General features: G+C 50.4%; 1 protein-coding gene and 1 long non-coding RNA gene across 4 annotated transcripts in view; one reads left to right on the plus strand and one right to left on the minus strand.

Annotated features, from left to right (window-relative positions):
• The first annotated feature begins 1,462 nt into the window (after window positions 1-1,462).
• LOC128311785 (uncharacterized) lies at window positions 1,463-2,530 on the plus strand. The gene is made up of 2 exons (XR_008290366.1): window positions 1,463-1,623; window positions 2,305-2,530. It is a non-coding gene; the product is annotated as an uncharacterized LOC128311785 (long non-coding RNA).
• Window positions 2,431-24,387, minus strand: part of CRY2 (cryptochrome circadian regulator 2) — a 33,564-nt gene continuing 11,607 nt past the window's right edge. For 2 of the 3 annotated variants that reach the window (XM_027072823.2, XM_053203261.1), the window contains exons 4-12: window positions 23,184-23,368; window positions 22,354-22,442; window positions 17,164-17,304; window positions 16,596-16,907; window positions 16,200-16,351; window positions 15,875-16,077; window positions 15,448-15,540; window positions 14,066-14,207; window positions 2,431-4,690 (exon numbers count right to left, since the gene is read on the minus strand). In XM_027072823.2, coding sequence (XP_026928624.1) covers window positions 14,068-14,207; window positions 15,448-15,540; window positions 15,875-16,077; window positions 16,200-16,351; window positions 16,596-16,907; window positions 17,164-17,304; window positions 22,354-22,442; window positions 23,184-23,368 — 1,315 coding nt within the window. In that variant the 3' untranslated portion in view covers window positions 2,431-4,690; window positions 14,066-14,067. Of the gene's footprint in view, window positions 4,691-8,891; window positions 13,773-14,065; window positions 14,208-15,447; window positions 15,541-15,874; window positions 16,078-16,199; window positions 16,352-16,595; window positions 16,908-17,163; window positions 17,305-22,353; window positions 22,443-23,183; window positions 23,369-24,387 lie in introns of those variants that run through there. The other variant, XM_027072824.2, reaches the window with a different exon arrangement.

Below are 24,387 nucleotides of genomic sequence, written 5' to 3' on the forward strand. Positions count from 1 at the left end.
CCCTGGGCTCGGCTCAGCCGGGCTGAGTCCCACACTGACTCTTCTGCCCTCTTCCCCCTTCTTCAAAATCTTCGTGCCCGTGGGGGCTCTGCCCTTCGGGTGGCTCTAGCGCTTGGGTATCAGGGAACTAATGGCGGGACCCTGGTCCCCAGGGCCCTTGGTCCCCAGCAGCAGACAAAGAAGGCGGACAGGAAAAGAGGGCCGTGGAGGAAGGCAGAGAACGGTGAGATGCTTTTGGGTGTGGGCTCCTAGAGCAAGGCAGGTTTGGAGTCAGATGGCGTGAAATCACAGCCTGGCTTCCTAAGTGAATAGGTGGTGTGGCCTTGCATCAGTGCTTTTACAGTCCTAAGTTTGGTTTTCTCGTCTGTGAAATGGGGACAATAATGGTCCCTCTCATGATTGTTGTGAGGATGAAAAGTAATACAAATATGTTGTCACCAGAGGCAGGGAACACCCCACCTCCTCGCTAGGATCCGGGTCTTACCCAACCCTGTCCCCTTACCTCTCATGGACTCTCCCTAGAGGGTCTTCTCTCCAAAGATTGACCCAAGCCCCACCTTTAGCCCCAAACAGCTATTTATGGTGAACTGAACCTTTCCTCCTGGTTTTTCTGTTTCTCCTCCCTCACATCGGGACTTTCTCAGATTTCTCTCCTTCTCACTTGTCATCCCAATTTCATTTCCTGCAGAACACCTCTCTCTTGCACGCCATAGCTGGCTTCTCACATTCTTTATTTTTAATTTTTTTTTTTTTTAAAGCAGGCTTGCCCAGCGTGGAGCCCAATGCAGGGTTTGAACTCATGACCCTTGGATGAAGATCTGAACTGAGATCAATAGTCAAAACACTCAACTGACTGAGCCATCCAGGCACCCCTGGTTTCTCACATTCTAAGACTAGGAGCTGGCCTTTCCTCCTGCTGCCATAATTGACTTCTTGGGATTCTTCTAATGGTTCCTCTGTTCCCTCCAGCACCTCTACCCCTGCTAACTTCAGGCCATGGCTCCCTCCCGGTCTCTCCCCTAAGAAGTCTAAGCCTGTGAGTTATTTTACAGAGCATGGACTGCTGGACAAACTGCTGGCCAAGGCTAGGGCCCCAGCTTTGGTAGGTCACAGAGGCTCTGACCAAACCTCACGGGTTTCTCTGGTCTCCTGAGAACTGCAGAGGTCCTGTCCTCTACCCCTGTCCTTACCTCTCTTTGAAAAAGGGGCAAACTATTTCACAACTTGTGGGATCCTATTTGCAAATCTGGACGGCCAACTGGTCAAATTAGCCCCTTTTCCTTTAATGTAGCTCCCAGAAAGCTCTGCAGGAAACAACTCCCCCTCCAGCATCGAGAACATCCTGTTACCTAGTGCCAAAGGTCTTTTCCCTGCCTTTGGGCCTAGAGGAGTGGCCACTTTACCTTTCCTGCTATCTTAGCTCAGCCTCCTTTCATAGGACCAAACAGCAACCACCTGCCGCTCAGATGCCTGGCTGTTGCTCCCAGGAAAGCAGTCATGTCATAATGGCTAATAATTGTTGCTTAAGAGTGTGTGCTTGCCTCAACTAAGAGCGTCCTCAGGTCAGGAGTGTGCATGTGTCAGACAATTCCATCTTCCAGAATCTTTTGCTCAAGAACAAAGGTATCTTAGCTCCTGAGGCCAAGCCAGAGACACATTAGAGAGAAGCCAGGAGATGGGAGAGAAGGAGGGACAGGTCCAGGTCTTGGTGGGAAGGAGTTCCAAAGCAGAGTTAAGAATGAGATGAAACCCGGGGCCAAGTTTCTCCCCTTTTCCACTTTCTCTGTGCGGGACAGCTTGTGTATTCTTGGGCCCTGCCTGAGCCCCTGCCCACAAGAAGCTGGTGTGTGGTGTGGGCTAACAAAACTCTTCCAGTGATCCAAGGCTAGAAGTCATCATAGGAAAGCCCACACACACTGCAGAGAGGGGCCACTCTCTGGCCAGATGGCATGAGGCAAAAAAGCCGGGCAGATGCTGATCACCTGGTTAGATCAGAGTTCTTGCTGCCTGTGTCCCCTTCACACCCCACAGTGCTTAAGTGGCTGAGTCAAGATAAAGGATGGACTGAGGGCCTGGAGAGAGCCCTAACTGGATGGACTGATCCTCAGCCCTGGGGGTTTTAGGTGGGCCAAGAGGCTGAGTCACTGCAAGATAGAATCCTGGGCCTAGAGTGCTCTATACCCTTCTAGGTGACTGACCCCCCAACTTGGCCAAGCTGTGAAACTGCCACTAGTCTGCTCTGGCCACTCACCTAGGGGCCTCCCACTTCCTCCATCTCTACCCATCCCTCTCCCTCTTGCCAAGTCTCAGGCAGGGTGAGAAGCTCCTGGTTCCAGCACAACCAAGATGGTCTGGCCTAAGGCTTCATTCAGGCTCAGCCTCACAGATTCCTGGTTACCGGACCTCCCACAAGATTGACAACAACACAGCTTTGCTCAGACAGTATCAGACATTTATGAAACAAGTGAATATTCACAAAATGTGGGAGAAACACACCTTCTCAGTAAGAATAAAATCTCTGTATAAAGTGCATTTTGCCTGCGACCATCTCTCCCCCATGCTGGCCCTTGGATCGGGATTTGGGGCAATATGCTGTGGCAGCCCTGTGAACACCTAGGCCAGAAGAGGGAAGGCATGAAGCCATCACGGAGCTCGGGGCCATCAGACGCACCCTATCCTCACCCTGACCCTCCCAGCTCCAAGAGTGGACCACTCTATTCCACTGGGGATGGGCCAGCTTGCCAGGGATGGTGAAGTAGGGGGAAGAGAGCCATCATCTAACAGGCAGGAAAAGGGAATCATCCTGATATTTGAATGTGCTGCTAAATAAATACTGACTCCGGCCTTCTCAAGTTCTCAAAACAGCCTTCCAAGGCTCGCTCTACTCCCCTTCTGACAACAACCCCTCATTCTCTTTCCTCCTGGTTGGGGCTGGGGAACAGAGAAGACCCCAACCCAATGCTGTGAATATACACCATCGCCTGTACCTTGCTTCCCCCACAGGATTACGGGACATTTGTAGTGAGGGTGACAGACATACAACAGTTGGACTCTAAAGGCAGCTCTCTGGCTGAGAAAACCTGAGGACATCTCAGGAAGAAGCCTGTCAATGTGCCGGACAGCTGTAGGAGACAGAAGCCTGACTCCAGGGCTCTGGTCCGAGGACAGAGGATGACAGTGAGGGACAGGGCTAGGGCCAAGGGAGTTAACAGCTATGAGGCTAGGAAAGGTCACAGGGGAGGTAGAGAGGAAAAGGCCCAGAGGCCAGCCTAATGTTACAGGTGAGGACACAAATCCATAGAGGAATTAGCCTCTCAGTTACGCACGCACCTATACACACGCAGACACACACATGCGCGCGCGCACACACACACACACTCTCACTTTGTGGCTCAAGTGCAGGCCACAGGGTGGAAGGAAGACTTGCTCCAGCTGACCACACAGTCCTTTTCATTATGTCTTTCTCCACAGGCCTTCAACAGTGGGAGGGTTGAGGTGGGAGGCCAGGCCACTTCTGGAATGCAAGGCCTTGGCTTCTCGGGGTCAAACCTCCCACCTGCTGCTTCTGGAAGGGTTGGTGTGCTGGGTGGGGTCTCTACCTGGACATTTCCCAACAGTCCCTGGCAGTTCCCACCTGAGTCTACCTGCCGGGGTCCTTGGCATCCAGCTACTGGGAGAGCTGACACAGCACTTGGATGCTGACCAGCCCCAGGCAGGCCCCAGAAGCCTACAGACCACAGGACAGAATGGCTTTCCTGGCTGTCAGCTGACCTCAGGCAGCACTGTGGTACAGCCAGGGAGCCAGGGGGCCTTCTATCACCAGGAACCTGGCTTCCTCCTGGTGGAGGCGCTGACTCCACAGTCAGCACTCGGGCTGGCTCTCAGCTTCTGAGGAAGGAAGAGTAAAAGCTGGGATTCCGTTCCGAACCTTAGGTTTTCAGCCCCAGAAAGGCAGATGTGCTTTTTAGGCTACCGTCTACAGTACTATGTACGTGGCACACCAGTCAGGTAGCTGGTTGTACTTCCCCATGATGACATCAAGTTTTCAGATCTGTTTACAGCCTCATGCTCAGTCCCAGATGCCCAAGGAGGGGTCTTGAGGAGCCAGTGGCAGGAAATCTTAAAATAAGAAAGAAGCCGGGGCAGGTGACTGTGTCTGGACAGCATCTGTCCCCTCCAGCCTGCCCAGCCTCCAGGGTCATAAAGCAGGAACTCAGCAGGGCTGCTTCTAGAATCCCATGCTCTGGACCAGAGCCAGCCATGTTGCCCTCCCGCTCGCTCCTCAGTCTGATGTGACGAGAGAGGGAGGGAGGGCTCAGGGTCAGGGTGGGGGCAGAGGCCAGAATCCCAGCTAGGGTCCTTCTACTCTTCTATTCAGACAAGGGAGCTGGCTCACAGGGACAGGTGTGGCTGAAAGTCACCGCCATGACCTCTAGCCTGGTGTCTGGAGGCTGAGGTGAAGCTGCTACATGTATTCCTCCAGCCCCAGCAGCGTTCGAAATCACAAGAGTGTAAACAGAGGCATGCACACGCAAACAGGCACACCACTCCTTCCTCCGCGCACGCGTACACACATGCACACTCGCTCTCTCAATCTCTGTCGGTGATCAGCTTTTCTGCAGGTTGCACTCTGCTGCCACGGTGGCTGCTCGGGCACCCAGGCTTCGCTCGTGGAGCTACAGCGCTGCAGCTGAAAGAGAAAAACAAATGCAAAAAGGAGCATTCAGGAGGCCGCTTAGTTGCCCAGGGACACAAACTCCTCTGTCTGCTTCTCGGGGGACACTCAGGCTGGGAACTGAGAAGAGCCTAGAGTGAACTGCACAGGCCTGGGGACAAGGCTGTTGCTGGGATGCCACCGGGTGCCTGAACACTGCCCCTCTGAGGTGGCGACACAGAACCAGCTATCCCCTGCAGACCCTCTGGGCCTCCTTGGCTCAGGGCAGGAAAGGAGGAGGAGAAGGCTCTATGAGACTCCACCGAGGCCTTGGATGACACTTGCTGTGATAGGACAAGGGCAGTTTTCACAGCAAGGCACAATGGCTGCTGCCAGAGATATTCAGAAAAATATGGCTGGAAGAGAAGCCAGCTGGGACCAGTAATTTGAAGATGAAGACAAAGACTGAGTTTAGAATCAGCCAGTGAACAAATTGCCACATATAGATAAAAGAACTCTGGCAAAGTGCTAGAAGATGGGGGGGTGGGGGTGGAGACACCAGGAAGAATCATTTTAAATATTTATGACATTCTGAATCTGGGGCAGAGAGAAGAAACGGACTCATGTCTGCTAACAGAGGACAGGGTAAGCCTGTCTTAGTGCTGGGCTGCCTATTTGAATGGGTCCAGTGCACTCTGAGAGTGCACAGAGACATGCAGGGTTCCATTAAAAGTTTGTACAGTTTTGGGGAGCCTGGGTGGGTTGAGCATCCAACTTTGGCTCAGGCCATGATCTCATGGTTTGCGAGTTCAAGCCCTACATTGGGCTCTGTGCCGTCAGGGCCGAAGTTGGACGCTCAACCAACTGAGCCACCCAGGCTCCCCATGATCCTGTTAATCCTGAAGACATGGCCTCCATTTTTACAAATGAGAAAACAGAAGATAGACAGGATAAGTTGCCTAGGACGATAGCATCAAAAGTGGCAGGGCCAAACCATGAAACCCAGGTCTGATGCTGACACCTGTATTTTTGCCATTAAGTAATCTCTATGTTCTAGTATTGCTCATCAAGACTTTTAGGGACTATAAAAAGAAATTCAACATGGGAGCATGGAGACTAATATACATCCAAGCAATATAATTGGAAGTTTAGAATTTAACGGAAGAGGGAAAATGCTCTGAAGAGTCAAAGATTCAGAATCAGTCTCTTCTGACACATGCAACCCTTTTAAGACAAATGTTAAATCCGAAGATTTTATCCAGATGATGATACGTTATCTAGAAGCTGGGCGAAATAAAGAGCAAATGTAAGAGTGATACCTGAATGAGTCAGTACTGAGTACCCCACTCTTTTTTTAAGTTTTACTTACTTATTTTTGAGAGAGAGAGAGCGAGAGAGAGAGAGCGAGAGAGCGAGCATGAGTGTAAGCAGGGGAGGGGCAGAGAGAGAGGGAGAGAGAATCCCAAGCAGGCTCTGTGCTGTCAGCACAGGAGCCCGATGTGGGGCTCGATCTCACGAACTGTGAGATCATGACTTGAGCTGAAATCAAGAGTCAGACACCTAACTGACTGAGCCACCCAGATGGTCTGAGTACCTCATTCTTTAAAATATACATTATTTTCAATTTTTCCTTTAAGCTTGTACCAAAATGACCTAGCCATATTTTTCCTAAAAGTAAATGTATTTGTTTCTGAAGTATACATGTTTATTGAAACATGCTGTGGTATATATTTTACACACAGGTCTCTCTGTGGCCCCTGTTAAGCCAGAGATGACTTTTCTTCTGAAACTGAAAAACTCGGGATTTTTCCTGAATGGAATGGAGAGTGCACCATACAGGTCCTCTTACCCAATACCTCTTTTTATCTTGTTTTCTCCACCTTTAAGGGATGGGGGAGGATAAAGAGTGCATGAAGATTCCTTAGAATATGGGCTCTAACTCTGGGGTTCTTGGCCCCTTTGTGGTCCAAGGATAGGATTAAGGGGCAGTCCATGAGGACCCTGAAGTTCTGTGCACATTTTTCTGTGTGTATGAATTGCTACAACTTTCTGGGGAGAATCTATCCTTTTTTTTGTTTGTTTGAATTTTTAAACGTTTTTATTGTATTCTGCAGAGAGAGAGGGAGACAGAGTGCGAGTGGGGGAGAGACAGAGAGCGAGGGAGAAACACAGACTCTGAAGCAGGCTCTAGGCTCCAAGCTGTCAGCACAGAGTCCAACGCGGGGCTCGAACTCACGGACCATGAGATCATGACCTGAGCTGAAGTCAGACACTTAACTGACTGAGCCACGCAGGTGCCCCTGGGGAGGATCCATCCTTTATCAGACTCTCCAAAGCACGGGTAACCCGAAAAAGGGTTTACGAACCAATGCCTATATATGGTTGGGAAAAAAAATATTTTCATTAAATTAATTTCACTTTTTCTTTTTACTTTTTAATGTGGTTACTAGAAATTTAAAATTATACTTGTGGCATGCATTGTATATCTGACAGGACTGTTCTAGAGTTTGAAGCAATGAAATCTTTGTAACGGGGAGACAGAAACCCCCCTCTTTTCCAGATTCTCTGATCGAACACTAGGCAGCGTAATTGTGTAAGCAAATGCTTAATTGTAACCAGTGATCTTCACAGCTTCTGGCAAACTTGTCTCTAAGTACTTATGATTGTTGCTTACAGAGCTAGGGCTTAGCAATAGAAGATGACTGAGTGCCTTAGAGGATTTGGGGTATGTATTACGGGACTAAGGATTTCCAGGCTCCCTCTCCATCTTGACCTAAGGGAGGAGACATGCCCTTATTTTCAATGGGCAATGGCACTCCATAGCGGTTGTCCAGGGTCTATGGGGCCTTTATGGAAGAGTAGACAAGAGCCCTGCCTTCACTCCTGAGATCACCTGAATAATGAATGGATCCATGTACTTGCTAACAGCATTGACTTGCTTTTGGTTAAAAAAGCCCTTTTCAGGTGCCTGGGTGGCTCAGTTGGTTAAGTGTTGATTCTTTAAAAAAAAATTTTTTTTTAACATTTATTTATTTTTGAAAGAGAGAGAGAGAGAGACAGAGGCAAAGTGTGAGTGGAAGAGGGGCAGGCTCCAGGCTCCAAGCTGTCAGCACAGAGTCCGACGTGGGGCTTGAACCCATGAACTGTGAGATCATGACCTGAGCCGAAGTTGGATGCTTAACTGACTGAGCCACCCAGGCACCCCCAAGTGTCTGACTCTTGATTTTGGCTCAGGTCATGATGTCATAGTTCATGAGTTCAAGACCAGTCTGCTTGGGATTCTCTCTTCCCCCCTCTCTCTGCCCCTCCCTTGCTTATACTCTCTCTCTCTTAAAATAAATAAATAAATAAAACTTAAAAAAAAAATGCACTTTTCAGTGACAGGTTTAATTCAAATGCTTAAACTGTCTTTTCATTGCAAAGTATCAAAATCCTTTCTCTCTCTTTTTTTTAGCTGCTTATCTTCATTATGTTTTCTCAGGGGATGGCCTAAGACTTCCCAAGTCACCATATGTATAGAAAACATTATTTTGGAATTAATGTGACTTTGCAAGTATCTTTAATCAAATTTATAAAATTATTTTCTAATATGCTTTGCCTGTCAACCTTCTTAATGATTGCCTTACGCCCCACAGTGACAATGACCCACCATACAATCTGTGGGTGGCATTCATTGAATTAGAATTAGGCTTATAATAAATCTCACATAAAGTACAGTAATCAAGAGGATATGTTATTTAATGTGCAACATTTCCTGTCTGCATCTGGTGCACACTGGCAGTGAGTGGGTATTCCAGTCTGCTGTGACAGCATAAGATATGTCCTGTTGCCTGCACATCTAAAATCCGAGCAATGTATTTGTCAGCTCCTCAATTATTCTGCATCACAATTAAACATTTTCCAAAGGAAAGCAACAATAAAAAGAACCAGTGCCTAGAATATAAGCAGTCAGGTGGCTATAATGCTAGCACTTCAGACCTATGTAGACTTGGGTGTGACTTCGCTATGGGGTAGGCTCAGGAAGGGAGATGGCAGTGTGTGGGCCTCAGATAAGCCCCTGTGACCCAAGTCCCTCTGTGATGGGTTCAAAAACACAAATACAGAAAACCAAGGTTTGGAAGAACCAGGATATGCTTGTCCACGAAATCAGTCAAAGGCCTGGTCAACTAGTTACTCAAGCTCCTTGATCAGCAGGTAACTAGGTAGTTCCTGTGCTCTTGTTCTCAAGCCAGCGCATAAGTCTGCAGAAAAAAACGTGGACTGGGGAAATCAAAGGAGGCCCTGCAAGAAAATGACAACTGCAGCATTAAAAGAAAGGGAAGAACAGGTAGGGGGAGGCACCAAGGGAAAAATCAACTCATAAAACATGCACTGAAAAATCAATCTCTCAATTGTCCAACTCTTTCAACCTGTCATTAAATGTAAGAAACACAGAAGCAGCAGCTGAACACAAAGTAAGTTAATGACTGCCTCCCTCAGTGCACCCACTGTTCGAATTACCCCCAGGCTACCTGTGAGCCAGATGCTAACAAGAAATCCAAGTCTGTGAGTCTACCCTTCCCCTGACCCCAGCCCAGAAGGGGCGTGTGGATGATGTGCACGCAGGAGCTTACATCAGCAGAGGATACCCCAACAGCTCAAGGTTGGCGGAAACTTTGGAGCCTGCAACCAGGTCTCGGTGCCCAAGAGCTTGAAAGGGGCAGAGGGTTTGCCACCAGCTCGCAAGTTAGGAAGAAGGAGGAACAGAGGCACAGCCGGGCTTGGATGGGCTGAGATGGGCTACAAAGCAGGGCTCTCAGCTCCGTCTCATTTCTCATGTCAGTGACACCCTTTCCCTTCCTGCACCATATAAATCCTACAGCAAGGGGAGGGGATGTCAGCCAGCCAACAGCTACTTGGTTGGGAAAGTGCAAAGGGACACTGAGTCCCAACTTCTCGTTTCCAGGTCAGGAAGTGAGAAGTGGAGAGGTGAGGAGAGGTGAGGCAACTCGGGTGAAGGCTCCCAGGCAGTGAGCGCAGGATGGCAATGCAGACACTGGTCTGAGCGTAAGACCAGAGTCCCACTGTCTCCACATCTACTGTATAGCATTTTAGGTCACCCGCTGCCTTTCCCATACATTGTTTCACATGAGGGACACACAACGGAAGTGCTAAAACGACAAGGAAGAGATTCCAGACGTCAGGTTTTCTGCAGTGAAGCCCCAGGGCTAACCAAGCTTGGTGACCTGTGGGCAGGGGAGGGGAAGAGGTGACCCTTGGCCAGGAGACTTCTGTATTCAATTGGGGCTTCTCTCAACAACCACTGTGTGCCAGCCGATGGGCAAATGGATCATGTGCGCTGCTCCCCCATGACAAAGCAATTGGACCAATAAGAAAAATCTGTACACAATTCGAGGCTAATGGAATCCTGAGCAGTCAGCAGCTTTAGGGATTATAGGGAAGCCTCTGAAATGATAGCTATTTGGAGACTGGCTTATTTTTCAGTTTAGTGAACATTGTACAATACCACCAAATGCAGAACAGACATTGGTGTGGGTTTTAGGTAAGCATGAAACCTACTGATATCAAGGCATGTTTTACACTGTAAATTGTTGTCTGTCCTGTGAACTGCCATAGCTCTGAGGCATTAGAAATAATGGAATCACAAAGCCACAGAGCTCAGAGCTAAATGGGGCCTCAGAAGATTCAGGATGGAGCCTTCAGGCTGGTAAAGAATGATTAGTCACACCTTATAGATGCAGTCTCAGAAAGGCCAGGTATCCTGCCCCAAGTCACACAACTAATGCTGACCAAGAGAAGAGGGGAGAAGGGTAAGTCTCCTGCTTCTCAGTGTCCCGTGTCAACTCTGGCCACGTGGCCACAGCTCTGTGGTCCACTTAGCCCAGAGGGCTGCCTCTGGCTAAAGTAACAATAACACAATTCAAGACACCCTGAGAAGCATGTACAAGATGGTAATGTGATTTCATCTCCATGGTGCATTTGACCTTGTTCAAAGGCTTTTTTGCACATACGGGTTTTCATTTTCTTTCCCTAACGTGTGCTCGATTGGCAGGGCAGGGGACAAGGTGCTATTATCACTGTTTTACAGATAAGGATGCTGAATGTCTTGGGGACCAGGCACTACCACCAGCACCCAGTGAAACCCAAGTATACTCTCTTCTCTCAGGGTTTTCAAAGAACACGTGCATTCTTCCCCAGTCTGTCTTGTCCTCTGACCTCCTAGCCCCCCACTTCCAAGCAATTAGCCATGATTAAGAGCATAGTAAATCTTGAGAATCAGTCCTTAAGATCCCAGTTGACCAACGGATAATCTCCTGGGTGGCCAGGCCAGAGACAGGCTGACGTCCGCACCCTTGTAATGTTTTTACTTGGAGTCACTGCTATCGCGTCTCAGCTGGCTCCCCCACTGCCACCATTTCCTCTGCAGACCCCAGCCCAATGCCTTCCAAAAACGCCTGTTTGATCAGTTCACTCTCCTGTTCCAAAATGGTCCTTAGTGTCCAGAGTACAAGGACTCACCTGCCTGACATTTAAGACCCTGCAGGCTCCAACCCAACAGTAGCCTTATGTTCTTCTAAAATAATAGTGATGATATCTATAATAATAGCTACCATTTACTGGATACTTATGAGCCAGGCATTGGGCTAACTGCCTTGCCTATTACCTAGACGCTGTTAGCTGTCTTACCAGTACCCACACTTCCTAGCTACCAAAACCCTGATTTTGTTCAGTGGGTCACAGACCGGCACAGACAATGGATCATGATTGGTCTAAGTCAGTGAGTCTCAAAGTACAGTCCCAGAACAGCAGCATCATCGGCTGCTGGGAACTTGTTAGAAATGCAAATTCTCGGGGCGCCTGGGTGGCTCAGTCGGTTAAGTGTCTGACTTCAGCTCAGGTCATGATCTCACAGTCTGTGGGTTCGAGCCCCACATCGGGCTCTGTGCTGACAGCCCAGAGCCTGGAGCCTGCTTTGGATTCTCTGTCTCCCTCTCTCTCTGACCCTCCCCTGCTCATGCTCTGTCTCTCTCAGTCTCAAAAATAAACACATTAAAAAAAAAAAAAAGAAATGCAAATTCTCAGGCCCCACCCCAGACCTACAGGATCAGAAGTTCTGGGGGTGGGGCCCAGCAATCTGTGGTTTCACAAATCCTCCAGGGGATTCTGTTTCTCACTCAAGTTGGAAAACCAATGGTCTAAACCAATCCTAATAACCTGGATCCCTACTTCCCACACTGGAGGTGGCCTTGTGACTCAGTGTGGGCTCATGAGACCAACATGAAAAGCCGGGAGAAGGGTATTCTGGGAAAGCTTTTATTTTCTTGATGAAAAGGGAGAGAGGCATCCCCTCCCAATCTTTTTGTTTGTTTGTTCTTCTCCAATCTTAAAATTGCAACCCCCCACTGTGGGCCAACCTTTACTTTCTATCTTCTTACCAACGTTATTTTTTTTCTTCATACCACTTAGAGCCTCTCCACTATATCTACTTGTTTACCATCTGTCTCCTCCCACCAAGATGCACCCAAGAGGGAAGGGCCTTTGTCAGTCTTGTTCAGCACATCTCAGTATCCTCATGTGCACAAAAGTGTCTGGCAAACTGTGTTGACTTGGTGTGTGTTTACTGATAAATGAGCACAGTGGTCTCTTCTTTCTTGCTTTGGATGAGAAATTGATGGCTGAGGCTGTGGCAGCCACCTTGACACCACAGAACAAGAGAATCTCAGAGAAACTGGCTCTGACATAGTTGAGCCAACTCAAAACCAGCAAGGCGCGCATTAGGGCCTCCTGTTAGGTGAGAAAAACAAACCCCTGTCTGCTCGAGCCAGAGCAGACAGCTTTCCTACTCCCAGCAGTGCCGCGCGCTCCTATCAGACACATAAATGTAACCATTTAGGCTTTGTAACAACCTACTTTATAGGTAAGGAAACGAAGTCTCATACCAGTTAACTAACTTGTACAAGATCACATAATCATTAAGCTATTTTTCTTGTCCAAAATGCCCTCCTTGTGGTCTAAATCCAACTTACCTTTTAGCCCCAAGCGTAAACTTCTGTACTGTATTCCCTGATCACTCCAGCCCACCAACCGCTGGCTTATGACAAGCATGTAGAGTCTATATCATCTGTCTAGGAATTAGAAGTTATTTGCCCTCTTTTTCTAAGCAGACTGTTAAATGCTTGTGGGTGGGCATCATCACATATCTTATATGCATATACTCCCCTACCTCACATAGCTCCTGGCAATAATTTCATGCTGAATTGGATGCCATTAGCTTACTGAGCAACCTTGATCCAGACATTTAACCTCTCTATTCTTTGATCTTCTCACCTCAAAGTCGGGAGTGACAGCCTGGCAAGGTCCAGATTTGTAAGGCAGAATGAACTTTGCTTAGTATCAAAGAGCTAAGGGATAACTAAGAGAGTAGTATCTAAGCCTGCCAGTGCTTCTGGAACAAGTCAGCACAAATCTATCAGTGACGTCTATGACCAAGAGCCTCATAGGGTAAAGGGCACAAGCATCAAACAATCGTTGTCTCACCCAGCACTCAAGCTTAGCCGCTCGAATCAGATGGCCTCACCTGGCCCTGAAATGGAAGGGTGTGGAAAAAAGAATCCATGGGCTCCATAGAGAAAAAGCATCCTCTCCAATCTAATGACGCAGACATGGCACATAAAGAACAGCCTGGGATGATGACTCAAAGAGAAGAGTAATTTATATTTCCCCAAGAAAGGCATAAAAGTCCTTTCCTGCTCTGGGGAGGGAGCCAATTTTTATTTTGTAAATGACATTCAGGGGGCTTCCAAGAAAGCTGAGTGCTGACAGGGAAGTGCAGAGCCAAGGCCAGGAGGAAGGTGAGAACAGAGGAGTGGCTTCAAGAGGCAGAGACCATGGGCAGCCAGACTCTACTGGTCCTCAGGCAGGGCTGGGCCTGGCCAGCAGTGCCCAGCCCTCTGCTTGTCTTCTGAAGGTTAGTGCTGCCCTCCACTGGCCTGCCTACGGAACACAGCCCGTCCACGAGGGCAGAAGGTCCAGGAGCATCCTCAGATCCTGCCATGGGGCCATTTCTCCTACAGCTTCCTCTCCAGGTCTCTGCTTTCTTTTTGTGGCATTTGCCTCACTTTGATAGGTAGAAAGAGCCAAAGGTGGGGGGAGGGGGAAAGAAAGGTTTTTCCTTAGCTGGTAAAGAAAGAAAAACGCTTTACTTTTAAATTTCTTTTTAAAATTTAAGAGGCATAGAAGTCAGAATGGAAGAAATTTAGAGCTGAAATCCTAGAAAAAGTCATGCAGTCGCCACCAGGTTTTCATCTGGTTTGCTGGGTTTTAGCCTTCAGCTGGCAGGGCAGTAGTTTTCCAGACCCCTGTCCACCTCTCCCACCTCCGTCCTCCAGCTGAATCTGCGCTGTCACTCACCCTCAGACGTCCCTGCTCGGCAGCTCTGGGGCGGGCAACCCTGCCACCCTCGCCCGTTTGCTGAGTTCTTCGCCCGGTGGCTCCTCGGCTGCTTCCAGCTTGCGTTTCGGGGATGCTGGGCCACTCGGTAGCGCTCTTGGGCCTGTAGAGAAGCAGGTCAAAGTCTCACAAGGACCCTGCATTGAGCCAAGAGGACCCGACACTGTGCAACGGCAGCTCTTCCAGGGGCAGGGAGCCTGCCTCAAAGCCATGCCAACGAGTTGCTCCTCAGGTCTGCCCCTCGGTCTTCTCTCAGCAGTGACCTTGCCTGGAAATGTCTAAGGAGGGCATGACCAGGCCTGCTGGAGGCAGGGCCAGCTTCTGGGCCCCAAATCCCACGGGCTCCAGGCCACAGACTGCTCTGGTGTGTCTGCTGCCCTTGCTCTGAAGGTCAGGCATTCCCTCGGAGACGCTGGATCAGCCTCCTGAAGCAGGAACAAGCAGCACCCTCATCTGTGGAGCTAGCCTGGCTTGGCAAACTAGAAAAACCCCTGGCGCTCTTGCTGGTCTCATCTTACTGACATCGATCCCAGAGCTGAAGGGAGGAGGTGAAGAATTCGGCAAGACTGCCTGACCTCTCTTTGCTGCCACCACCGGAGTGCTGCCCCCTCCTGCCTGGACCACCACGGTTGCCTCCTTTCTAGTCTCCCTGTCCTTGGGCCTGCCCGCACCGCACTGTCCCTTCCACACAGCAGGCGGAGGGAGCTTTTGAAAACACAGGTCAGGTCACACACCTTCACCATACTGACCACCCCTCAGTGCCTCCTCAGTGCGCTGATGACACAATCCTACTCCTCCTCGGGGCGGGGGGGGGGGGGGGGAAGGGGGGGCAGGGGGGGCGGGCCCATGTGACACCGCTCCTGCCACACCTGGTCCCCATCTCACTCTAGCTCCTCCCTCGGGGTACGCCAAGCAGCACCGGCTTCCCTTCCTCTGTGCCTCGAATGGGCTAAACTCGTTCGTCTCTGGGTCTTTCCCTGCTATTCCCTTTGCCTGGAATGTTCTTCCCCCAGTTCTTGGAAAGGCTGGTTCTCCTTGTTACCAGGGTCCTGCTCAGAAAGGGGTTTCCTGACTAATTCTGTCTAAAGAGCCTGAAGGAATCCCCCTTCCCCAGCCCCTCTCTTACCAGGTCATTCAATTTTATTTTCCCCCAAAGCACTTGTTATCAAAAATGCTCTTACACAGTTCCTTTACTGTTTGTCTCTGCCAAGAGGAATATAAGCTCTCTATAAGGGCACAGATTCATTCCGGCCTCTGTCCTCAGCCCTCAATGACTGAACTGGTGGTAGTTCTGCAGTGTCCTCCGGGTGGACACGGGCCCCAGGAAGCCAGCTGCTACTCACCTGCACTGCTCACATTCCCAGTCTGGCTCGAGCTGGGCTCTGCCACCGGGTTGCTGAGGTCTTCCACACAGGAAGGGACAGAAGCCAGCAGACCTGGGAGAGAGGCAGGGATACGATCAGAATGTAATCTCTCAGGACTCTAGAGGGCCACCAGGCGGTTGAAAACAAGATGCGGTGGTGGGAAAGGGGGTGCTGGGCCATGACACTGGGGCTCCATCGCTTCCCGCTGTGGCCACGACGAAGAGAGGCCCCGTCCAGCCTGGCCTACAGTGCCCTGTGCCCTGGGAAGTCAAGTCAACTTAACAGCTCAAAAGAGAGCACTCAGTCTCCCTTTGCAAATATCTGGAAACCCCCTCTGAGCCCGCAGGTAGGTGCTGTCCTGCCCCTAGTGAGCTAGGGGATGGTGGTGGGAGTAGCGGCTCCTTACAGAGTCCCCGGTAGCGGGAGAGCTGCTGATAAATCTGCTTCATTCGCTCAATGTTGAGTCGGCTGGTCTCAGCATGGTTGACAATGGGCCGGGGATAGTCCACACCAATGATGCATTTGGCTGCCTTCTGAATGGACTCTGGGGCATTCCAGGGCTCATAGATGTATCGAGAGGGGAATCCTTTCAATATGGGCAGGTATCGCCTGAAACACATACATCGGACAACCAGTCAGCACACTGGCACTCTCCTTCAAAGGGCCAAGGGTATCTCATCCTAGGAGCAGGCCACAGCAGCCAGAGCAGAGAGCCTGGACCGCATCCTCACCTGATGTAGTCTCCACTGGGGTCTGTGCGGCGGCCAAAGCCTACAGGGCAGTAGCAGTGAAAGAACTGTTGGAAGAAAGCACTGCAGGACAGCCACATCCAGCTGCCCGCGTTCACGCTGAAATCTGCATCCAGGAGCAGCTCATCAAATACCTAGATGGGGAGAGTGTGGGACAATCAGCCACCTTGAGGACCTCCTGCCATGATTCTCCCCAAGTTACCACACATCTCCCCATGGAGGAGAGCCAAAGCCCCTCTGCGGAGGGCAAACCAGAGAGGATTTGGAGGGGATGCCCAGGATCCAGGGATCCTACCCCATGCCCCAGCCCAGAAGAGGGCTGCCCCTGCTGGGCCTGACAAGAAGGAACAGGCCAGCTTCCCCCGAGAGAGCACTCACCCGGACCCCGCTCTCCCAGCTGACCCAGAGGTCTCCGCGGGTGAGGAAGCAGGCCACAGCGTGCCGGGCCAGATGGTGGATCCAGCCCTCCTGCCTCAGCTGGGTCATGATGGCATCAATCCAAGGGAAGCCTGTCTTGCCCTCGGCCCACTTGGCCAGGGCCTCAGGGTTGCGGTCCCAGGGGATCTGGATGCAGATGGGGTTCCCCTCCATGCGGTCAAACCTGGGGTTGTTGGTGGCTGCCGTGTAGAAGAACTCTCGCCACAGGAGTTGCCCAAACAGGGAGAGGGGGGGCGTGCTGTTCCGCTTCACCTGGGTTGGGGGTAGCATGTGGATGCAAATACCCACCCAGCTCTCAGCACCATGTCGCTCAGGCCTCCCCCACAAGGGAATCTGGAGCTGCCACGAACGTGGTGGCTCCAAACCCCCTAGACGTGTGGCGGGACTGTGCCCTAGCAGTGGTCCAGCGTGCCCACAGGCTGAAAGCCCAGGCCCTTGACTGGCCCGGAAGCCCCGTTCTGCTTGGCCGTGACCGGGCGCAGGGTGCACTGCCCTCCCCGCCCCTCACCTTTTTGTACAGGTCCCACAGGCGGTAGTAGAAGAGGCGGCACGAGAGGCAGCCAAAGCGCAGGTAGGGGCTGAGGCCCGTGGGGCTGGCCAGCAGGGAGTTGGCATTCATTCGGGGCCTCTCATAGTTGGCGACCCAAGCCTGCAGTGGGAAGAGAAGGCGAAGAAAGGAAAGGCCTGGATGTTAGAGAAAAAAACCCCGAGGCGCCGGCACAGAGCGTGACTTCAGAGCCCGCTGTCATACACGTCCTCCCATCTGATCTGAACCATCCTCTGAGGCGGCTTTTCTCAGCACCTCCTTTTGAAAACGAACAATGAAGCCCAAAGGGTGATGTGCCTCTTCTGGGGTTACAGAGCCGATAAGAGACAGGGCTGGGGGGCACTTAGCTTCTGACTCCAGACTCCACCTACATCCAGTAACTCTTTTCTCTTGCTCCACTCCTAGAACCCTCTTTCTCTTCTTGATGAGTCTTTCACAAACTTCACACCCTCTTTAGACCCCCTACACCACACTTCCCCGCCACCCTCCAGCAGACGACTTTCCTTCCCGACAATAAGGAAATGGAAGCCCTCAGGAGAAAAGCTCCTCAACCCTTAGCCACCGAATCTACAAACTCGCCTGCATCTACACCTACCCCCTCTTGTGACCCTGCCCAAGGCCAAGGCCTCTGCCTGGCTCTGGAGCCCACCCCTCTTCCCTCTCTTGCATGTTCCGTATCTTTCTCTCCAGTTTCTACTCCAAGAATATTGGGGAAGTCATCTCACTTTTTCGCAAACCAAAGAAAAAAAAAAAATGAAGGACTCCTAGTAACTTCTAGCAACCCTGCAGACCTCTACTCTTGGGTCCTCTTTCCTCTCTTCACAGCCCATTTCCCCCCACCCACCTTCACTTTTCAGCCCACTCGAGTCTGGCTCCTGCCCTCACCCACTCCCACCAAGCTGCCTCCCACCAAAGTCTCTGTGGTTTCCATGCCACTGAGTCCTGCAGGCACTTCCTGTCATAGTTTTGGACCTCTCGGCACATCTCACCCTGCTCCCGTCTCCATAACCCTCTGTTCTGTTGGCCTTTGGACTCCACACACTCCTGGCTGCCTCCCCTCCCAACCCCTTCAGTGCTGGCATCTCAGGGCTCTGTGCTGGGTCCCCTACTCAACTGTGTTCCTGGGGGAGAGCGTCCAGTCCCGTGGCTCCCAACACCACTTCTTTACGGAGGATCGGCATGTCAGTGGCTCCAGCCCAGGATGCTTAGCTGCTGCTTAGCTGGATTCCCAGATCACTCCATCCACCTCCCTGCCAGGATCTCTACTTGACTGCCCTCCAGGCCCCTCGAAGTGTAACAACTCTTTTCTTCAAACCACGCTTCCACGGGCATCCTTATCTCAGAAAATGCACCGTCATCCACCTGGGTGTCCACGCCAAGGCCTGGCCATCACCTGTGACTTCTTTGTGGCCAAGTCCTGTCAATTCTACTGTTCAAAGATTCCTCAAATCTGTCCTTTTCTTCCCATCACTCTTGCCACCAACCTGGATCGGGCTAAGATGTAGACTCGACGACTGTGACAGGCTCCCAATTGATCTCCCTGCATCTATTCTGGTCGCCCTCTAATCCCATCTCCACACTGGGGGCAGAGTCACTGTTATTTAAGTTTTTTTTAGTCTACATAGTTCCTGTCATTTCTTTCTTTCCCTTTAAGGTTTTCTGCGAAGAACCCAGGTCATTTGACTTGTACTGATTCCCGCAGTCTACATTTTGCTGATTGCACACCCACAGTATATTGCTGCAAACTGGTGGCCGGTACCAGAGACTGGGTTGGACTCAGGTTTGACTTCTTTGGCAAGACTGCAGGGGGACATAATGCCTGACTGTCTCTCTTTATGGGGGTTAGCAGTCATTGATGCACAATGCGTCATCACTGAAGGTTGCAAAATGTTCCATCATTCCATTCTCATTTAAAAATAGGGATACTAGGGGTGCCTGGGTGGCGCAGTCGGTTAAGCGTCCGACTTCAGCCAGGTCACGATCTCGCGGTCCGTGAGTTCAAGCCCCTCGTCAGGCTCTGGGCTGATGGCTCAGAGCCTGGAGCCTGTTTCCGATTCTGTGTCTCCCTCTCTCTCTGCCCCTCCCCCGTTCATGCTCTGTCTCTCTGTCCCAAAAATAAATAAACGTTGAAAAAATAAATAAATAAATAAAAATAAATAAAAATAGGGATACTGAGGGGCACCTGGGTGGCTCAGTCGGTTAAACGTCTGATTTCGGCTCAGGTCATGATCTCACGGTTCATGGGTTCAAGCCCTGCGTCAGGCTCTGTGCTGACGGCTCAGAGCCTGGAGCTACTTCAGATTCTGTCTCCCTCTCTCTCTGCCCCTCCCCCACTCGCACTCTATTTCTCTCTCTCAAAAATAAACATTAAATAAAATAATAAAGTAAAATAAAAATAGGGATACTTTTATAAAGAGATGCTTGCCCTCATCTACTATTTTGGGGAACCAGGGTCAAAGATCATACACTGTCTCCCCTTTTTGGTGACAGCACCTAGTTTCCTTGCAGTGATCCAACCTGCCCTAATCTCAGTCCAACTGGGCAAAGTGGAGCCAAGCTCACCTTCTGACTCTGGGAGTAGTTTGGCAATACAAGTTTGACAGGGAGACACCCCTTCCTCGGCCGTGGTGATTGAGTCAGGGACTGTCACACGACCCGATCCAGAGTGAAATGAAAACACTCCTTGGGACTTTTCTCAGAGCTTTTAGAAAAGAGGCACACTACTTCCTCTGGTGTGCTTAGCAGACCGAAAATAAGCTTCTGGTGACCACTTTGCCACTGCTCAAGGAAAGCCTACCTCAGGGCTCAGAGATGGAGAATGTATTCCTGGCAGCATTACTTGGACACCTGGATCCACCTAAAGGCTACACCTTGGACTCCTAGTTAACTGAGTTCAAAAACTCCCTTTTTCAAAAGCCAACTTGCAAATACAAACTGATTAATAAAACTCCCTTCCTCTTTGCTCCCCTAACACTCTGAACTGCTCTTTTCCTAACCGTCAGAGTACCCTGTAATTCCTTGTTTCATGTCTATCATCTACAATAGACTAGTTCTGGAAGCGGACTCTACGCTTGCCTCACTGGGCAGTCTTTTTAGTAGCTAGGCCATCCTGGCACAAGCAGATGTTCACCTCAGATTTGGAGAACTGAAGACTGAAATAAACCTCCTGAGACAAGGTCACACCCTGCCCACAGGCACCTTCTCTTCTCCTAGAGTGTAGGACACGGTGTTCCCTCTGACCACCACGGAGTCTGAAGGGTCCTGACACAAGGCCCCAAGACAGACCACACCCTCCAGGGGCATGTGGAAAAGGACCCTGACTTCATGATCTAAGGGGACAGCCCTCCACAAAATGCTTTTAAGGTGACGATAATCCACGAGACCATTAAGTTAGCTCTTTATACTTGTCAGTCTTATTCTAGTCCTGCCATCCCATTTGTGATCTCTACCGCTCTGCCCCCTGAGCCCAGCCTGTGTTCTTGTGTACCCAAGGATCTTTGGGTAAAGCTCCTTATGTGGACAGGGACAGCTGGTCCTCCCCATAGCCCTTGGACATCAGTCTTATCCTTTTAAGTTGGTGGGGCTGGCTGGGGTGGCTGATGGTAACACGAAGATAGGGCCATCCCAAGGGAGGTGGGTCCTGTGGCACATCTTCACTGCTGGTGAGGCACCTCCAGGGCTGGGAAGCATTCTCCCCTTGTAAGTCTGCCTTAGTCTCCTTGTTCCATTGTTATCACCTGGCTGCTGGGCCAAATGCCCACCCATCTGAGAATACAAAAAGTTGAGAGCCAGTCTATCAGTCTATGAAACAGCCGTGGTGGACAGGAAACCAGGAGCTGACTCAATCATGAGAACTGTCTCTGCTCCTCTAGTCCTAGGGTCATGGAAGCCATGTGACATTATTAAGGAGTACCTTTGAGGCCTCCACTTCTTTCCTTCCCCTTGCCAATTCCCACTTTATTGGGAGGTGGACCATTTGTTCTCTGTGTCCAAACATACGGAAATCAATGCTGAGGGGGCCCAGCAAAAGTTGAGGATGGGACACAGAAACACAAAGTAATTAATCTTCTGGACTTCACTGACCAGACACCCTCTCAGTAAGGGGAACCTGTACAAAGACGAAAGAAAAGCAATCTAGTCTAAGTTTTGGAATCACATAGAACAAGATCTCACTCTACAACTTGTTAACTGTGTGACCTCAGGCAAGTTACTTATCCTCTCTAAACCTTAATCTCCTAATCTGTAAAATGGAGAGCTTAACACCTACCTTGTAGGGATGTTGAAAAGAAAATAGGAAATAATGCAAGCAGATACTTAACTCAGAAAAGCTCAGCCCAGTGACCAGCATGTGGTAAACACTCACTAAATGGTAGTCGTTATTATTGTTGTTACTGCCATCAGGAAGATTTTTCTTTTTCTTTTCGAAATTTTTAAAGATTTTTATTAAAACAATTTTTTTTTACTGTTTATTTATTTTTGGGAGAAGGAGGGACAGAGTGCAAGCAGGGGAGAAGCAGGAAGAAAGGGAGACACAGAATCTGAAGCAGGCTCCAGGCTCCAAGCTGTCAGTGCAGAGCTTGACGCAGGGCTCAAACCCACGAAGTGCAGGGTCATGACCTGGGCCGAAGTTGGACGCTTAACCGACTGAGCCACCCAGGAGCCCTAAAGATTTTTAGTTTTTAAATTTTTAAAAAATTTATTTATTGAGAGAGAAAGAGAGAGAATGACAGAGAGAGAGAGAGAGAGAGAGAGAGGGAGGGAGAGGGAGGGAGTGCCCATGCGCACAAGCTGGGGAGGGGCAGAGGGAGACAATCTGAAGCAGGCTCCCCACTGAGCATGGATCTTCAGACCATGAGATCATGACCTGAGCCGAAATCAAGAGTCTGACGCTTAACCGACTGAGCCACCCACATGCCCCTAAAGATATATACTTTTAAGTAATCTCTAGACCCCACGGGGGGCTCAAACTCACAACCCCGAGATCACAAGTCACATGGTCCACTGACTGAGCCAGCCAGGTGCCTCGGAATATTTCTCATTTTCAACCACTCTGAGGGAAGAGGCACTAAGGGACATGAAGCTGACTCTCATATCCTCTGCTGCCTGGATCCTGGCATCCGAAGTTGTGTGTCACAGAAACGGGGGCCATACCTTCCGTTCCAAATGCTTATCCAGGCGGGCCAGAGCTTCTGTCTCTCCTCCTTGCCAAACAGCCGGGCCAAGTCCTTCAGTAGGGAACCCTACAAGAGGAGGAGCAGGTCATGGAACCAGAGGTCAGGCCGTTTCAGTGATAGCTCAACAAGTCTCGACACGTTGTGTTCTTTGAACCTTGTGGGAACTGAACTATGTGTTCTAGGTGCTGCTGGCGCTGAGATCATCCTAACATTTCAACATGTGCCAGGTCATCCTGGTTCTCTTTCCACTGTCACATTTTTATCTCCTTTCCCTTGCCTTCCCTATCCTGGCCTCTCCTCATTCAAGACAGATGAGAACAATCCTGTACAGCTTGCCCTATCAGGTTGGCTGGAAATGACTGTGGTTTTCAGGTGAGAAAGGCTAATTTTGTTCGGATCAAAAAACGCGGGATGGGGGAGGAAGGGGAGAAAGGGTACAGTCAGTGACCTGAGGGGCTGACAGACCCCCTTTCAATGGAAACAATACTAGTTATCTTGGTGTCGGGGAGCCCCACTGATGCCAGCACTAGACTGTGCCTGTATGTTCTGAGACAGAAAAGTACAAAAACAGGAGTATAACATAGGATGTTGTATACGAGTAAGAACAGAAAAAAAGACTGGAAGGACATGCTCCAAAATCAGTAGTGGTCATCTCTGGGCAGGGGGGTAACAGTGATTGTTATTTCCATTTTTGTTTCACTGTTCCTTCTATAACATCTGTAATAACATGCATCACTTTGACAAAGGAGAAAAAACCCAGTAAGTTATCTTACAAAAAAGAGGAGGTTTGGGTCAGGAAGTACGCACCCAGCTCCTCCAGGGAGGGCACGCCATAGGCTTCATCATGGTTCTCCTGGATCTCGGCCCTGCAGCTCTCCATCTGCTGGCTCGTTACGGAGCCCACGGGCTTCTTGGGCAGCTCCATGCGGCTGATGATGGCCTGAAAGCGCTTGTAGGTAAGGGGTGGCTTCTGCCCGTTCAGGTCGATAATCCTGCGAATCCCAAGGCACACCTGATGTCACGCATGAGGCCTTTCACTTCAGGTCCCTGCCCTCCCAGAAAAAGGCCCAGACTTGGAAGGCTTGGAGGGTGGCTTTCCTCATCCACTCACAGGTCCCACCCCTAAGTGGAAAGGAAGGGGCAAGGGAGGCTACATCTCCATTTTATCGAGAGGGAAAATGAAGCCCAGAGAGCTGGAGCAGGTGCCTCAGGTAATGGAGCAAGGTGGGGCCAAAGGTGGGACTCAATTCCAGGTTCCCTGGTGTCGACGTGGAGCCTCCTAAAGACAGAGACTGACCGTATCTCTCTACTCACAGAAAAATCCCCGCTAGCCTTCTTGGTACTCAGCCTGTGTGTCCACGCCATGGGAATCCCCACGGCCCTTCCTGTCTTTCCCGGCATAAGCCTTCAGGAAGTCCTTTGACAAGAACTGCAAGCATGTTCTTCTGTTGAAAAATCATTCCCTTCTTGGTCCCAATTTGTTAGAACAGAGACATGGAGAACAGACTATCTTTCCTAAATCAGAGATCGGGGCTGCGGTCAATAGCAGTAACTATTTAAAGGGCGTCTGGCAGTTCTCAAAGGTTTTTGTTGTTGTTTTCACGAGCAAGGGAAACAGAGACAAACTCAGGTTAAGGAAAGAAAATATAGGACTGAGGAAAACTGAGGCCGTTTATACAGAATGCATTGGGGTGGCCTGGAGCCAGATTCCCAGGGCTCTTCCTGTTGGCCAAGAAGCAGCTTACGCAAGAACTGGCTGGCTGGGTAGGTTCGCTGGGGATGGGAGGTTGGCTGCTGCCCCTGCAGTCACCTCCCCTTCGGCTGGCACGTGGCAGGAGGAGGAGCTCCACACCCAGTCGCTCCTCCTGAGAGCTAGCTCACGTGCAGAGATGTGTGACCTGGCCTCCTGGCAGCCACCACTAGCTTGGGGCGGGGGCGGGGGGGGGGGGGGCAGGGAGAAGGGATGGTTGCTGGCTTGGCAGCAAAAGCAGCGGCAGCAGCAGGAGGGTGA

This window comes from Acinonyx jubatus, chromosome D1 (genome assembly GCF_027475565.1).
Source record: "Acinonyx jubatus isolate Ajub_Pintada_27869175 chromosome D1, VMU_Ajub_asm_v1.0, whole genome shotgun sequence".
Taxonomy (NCBI): Eukaryota; Metazoa; Chordata; class Mammalia; order Carnivora; family Felidae; genus Acinonyx; species Acinonyx jubatus.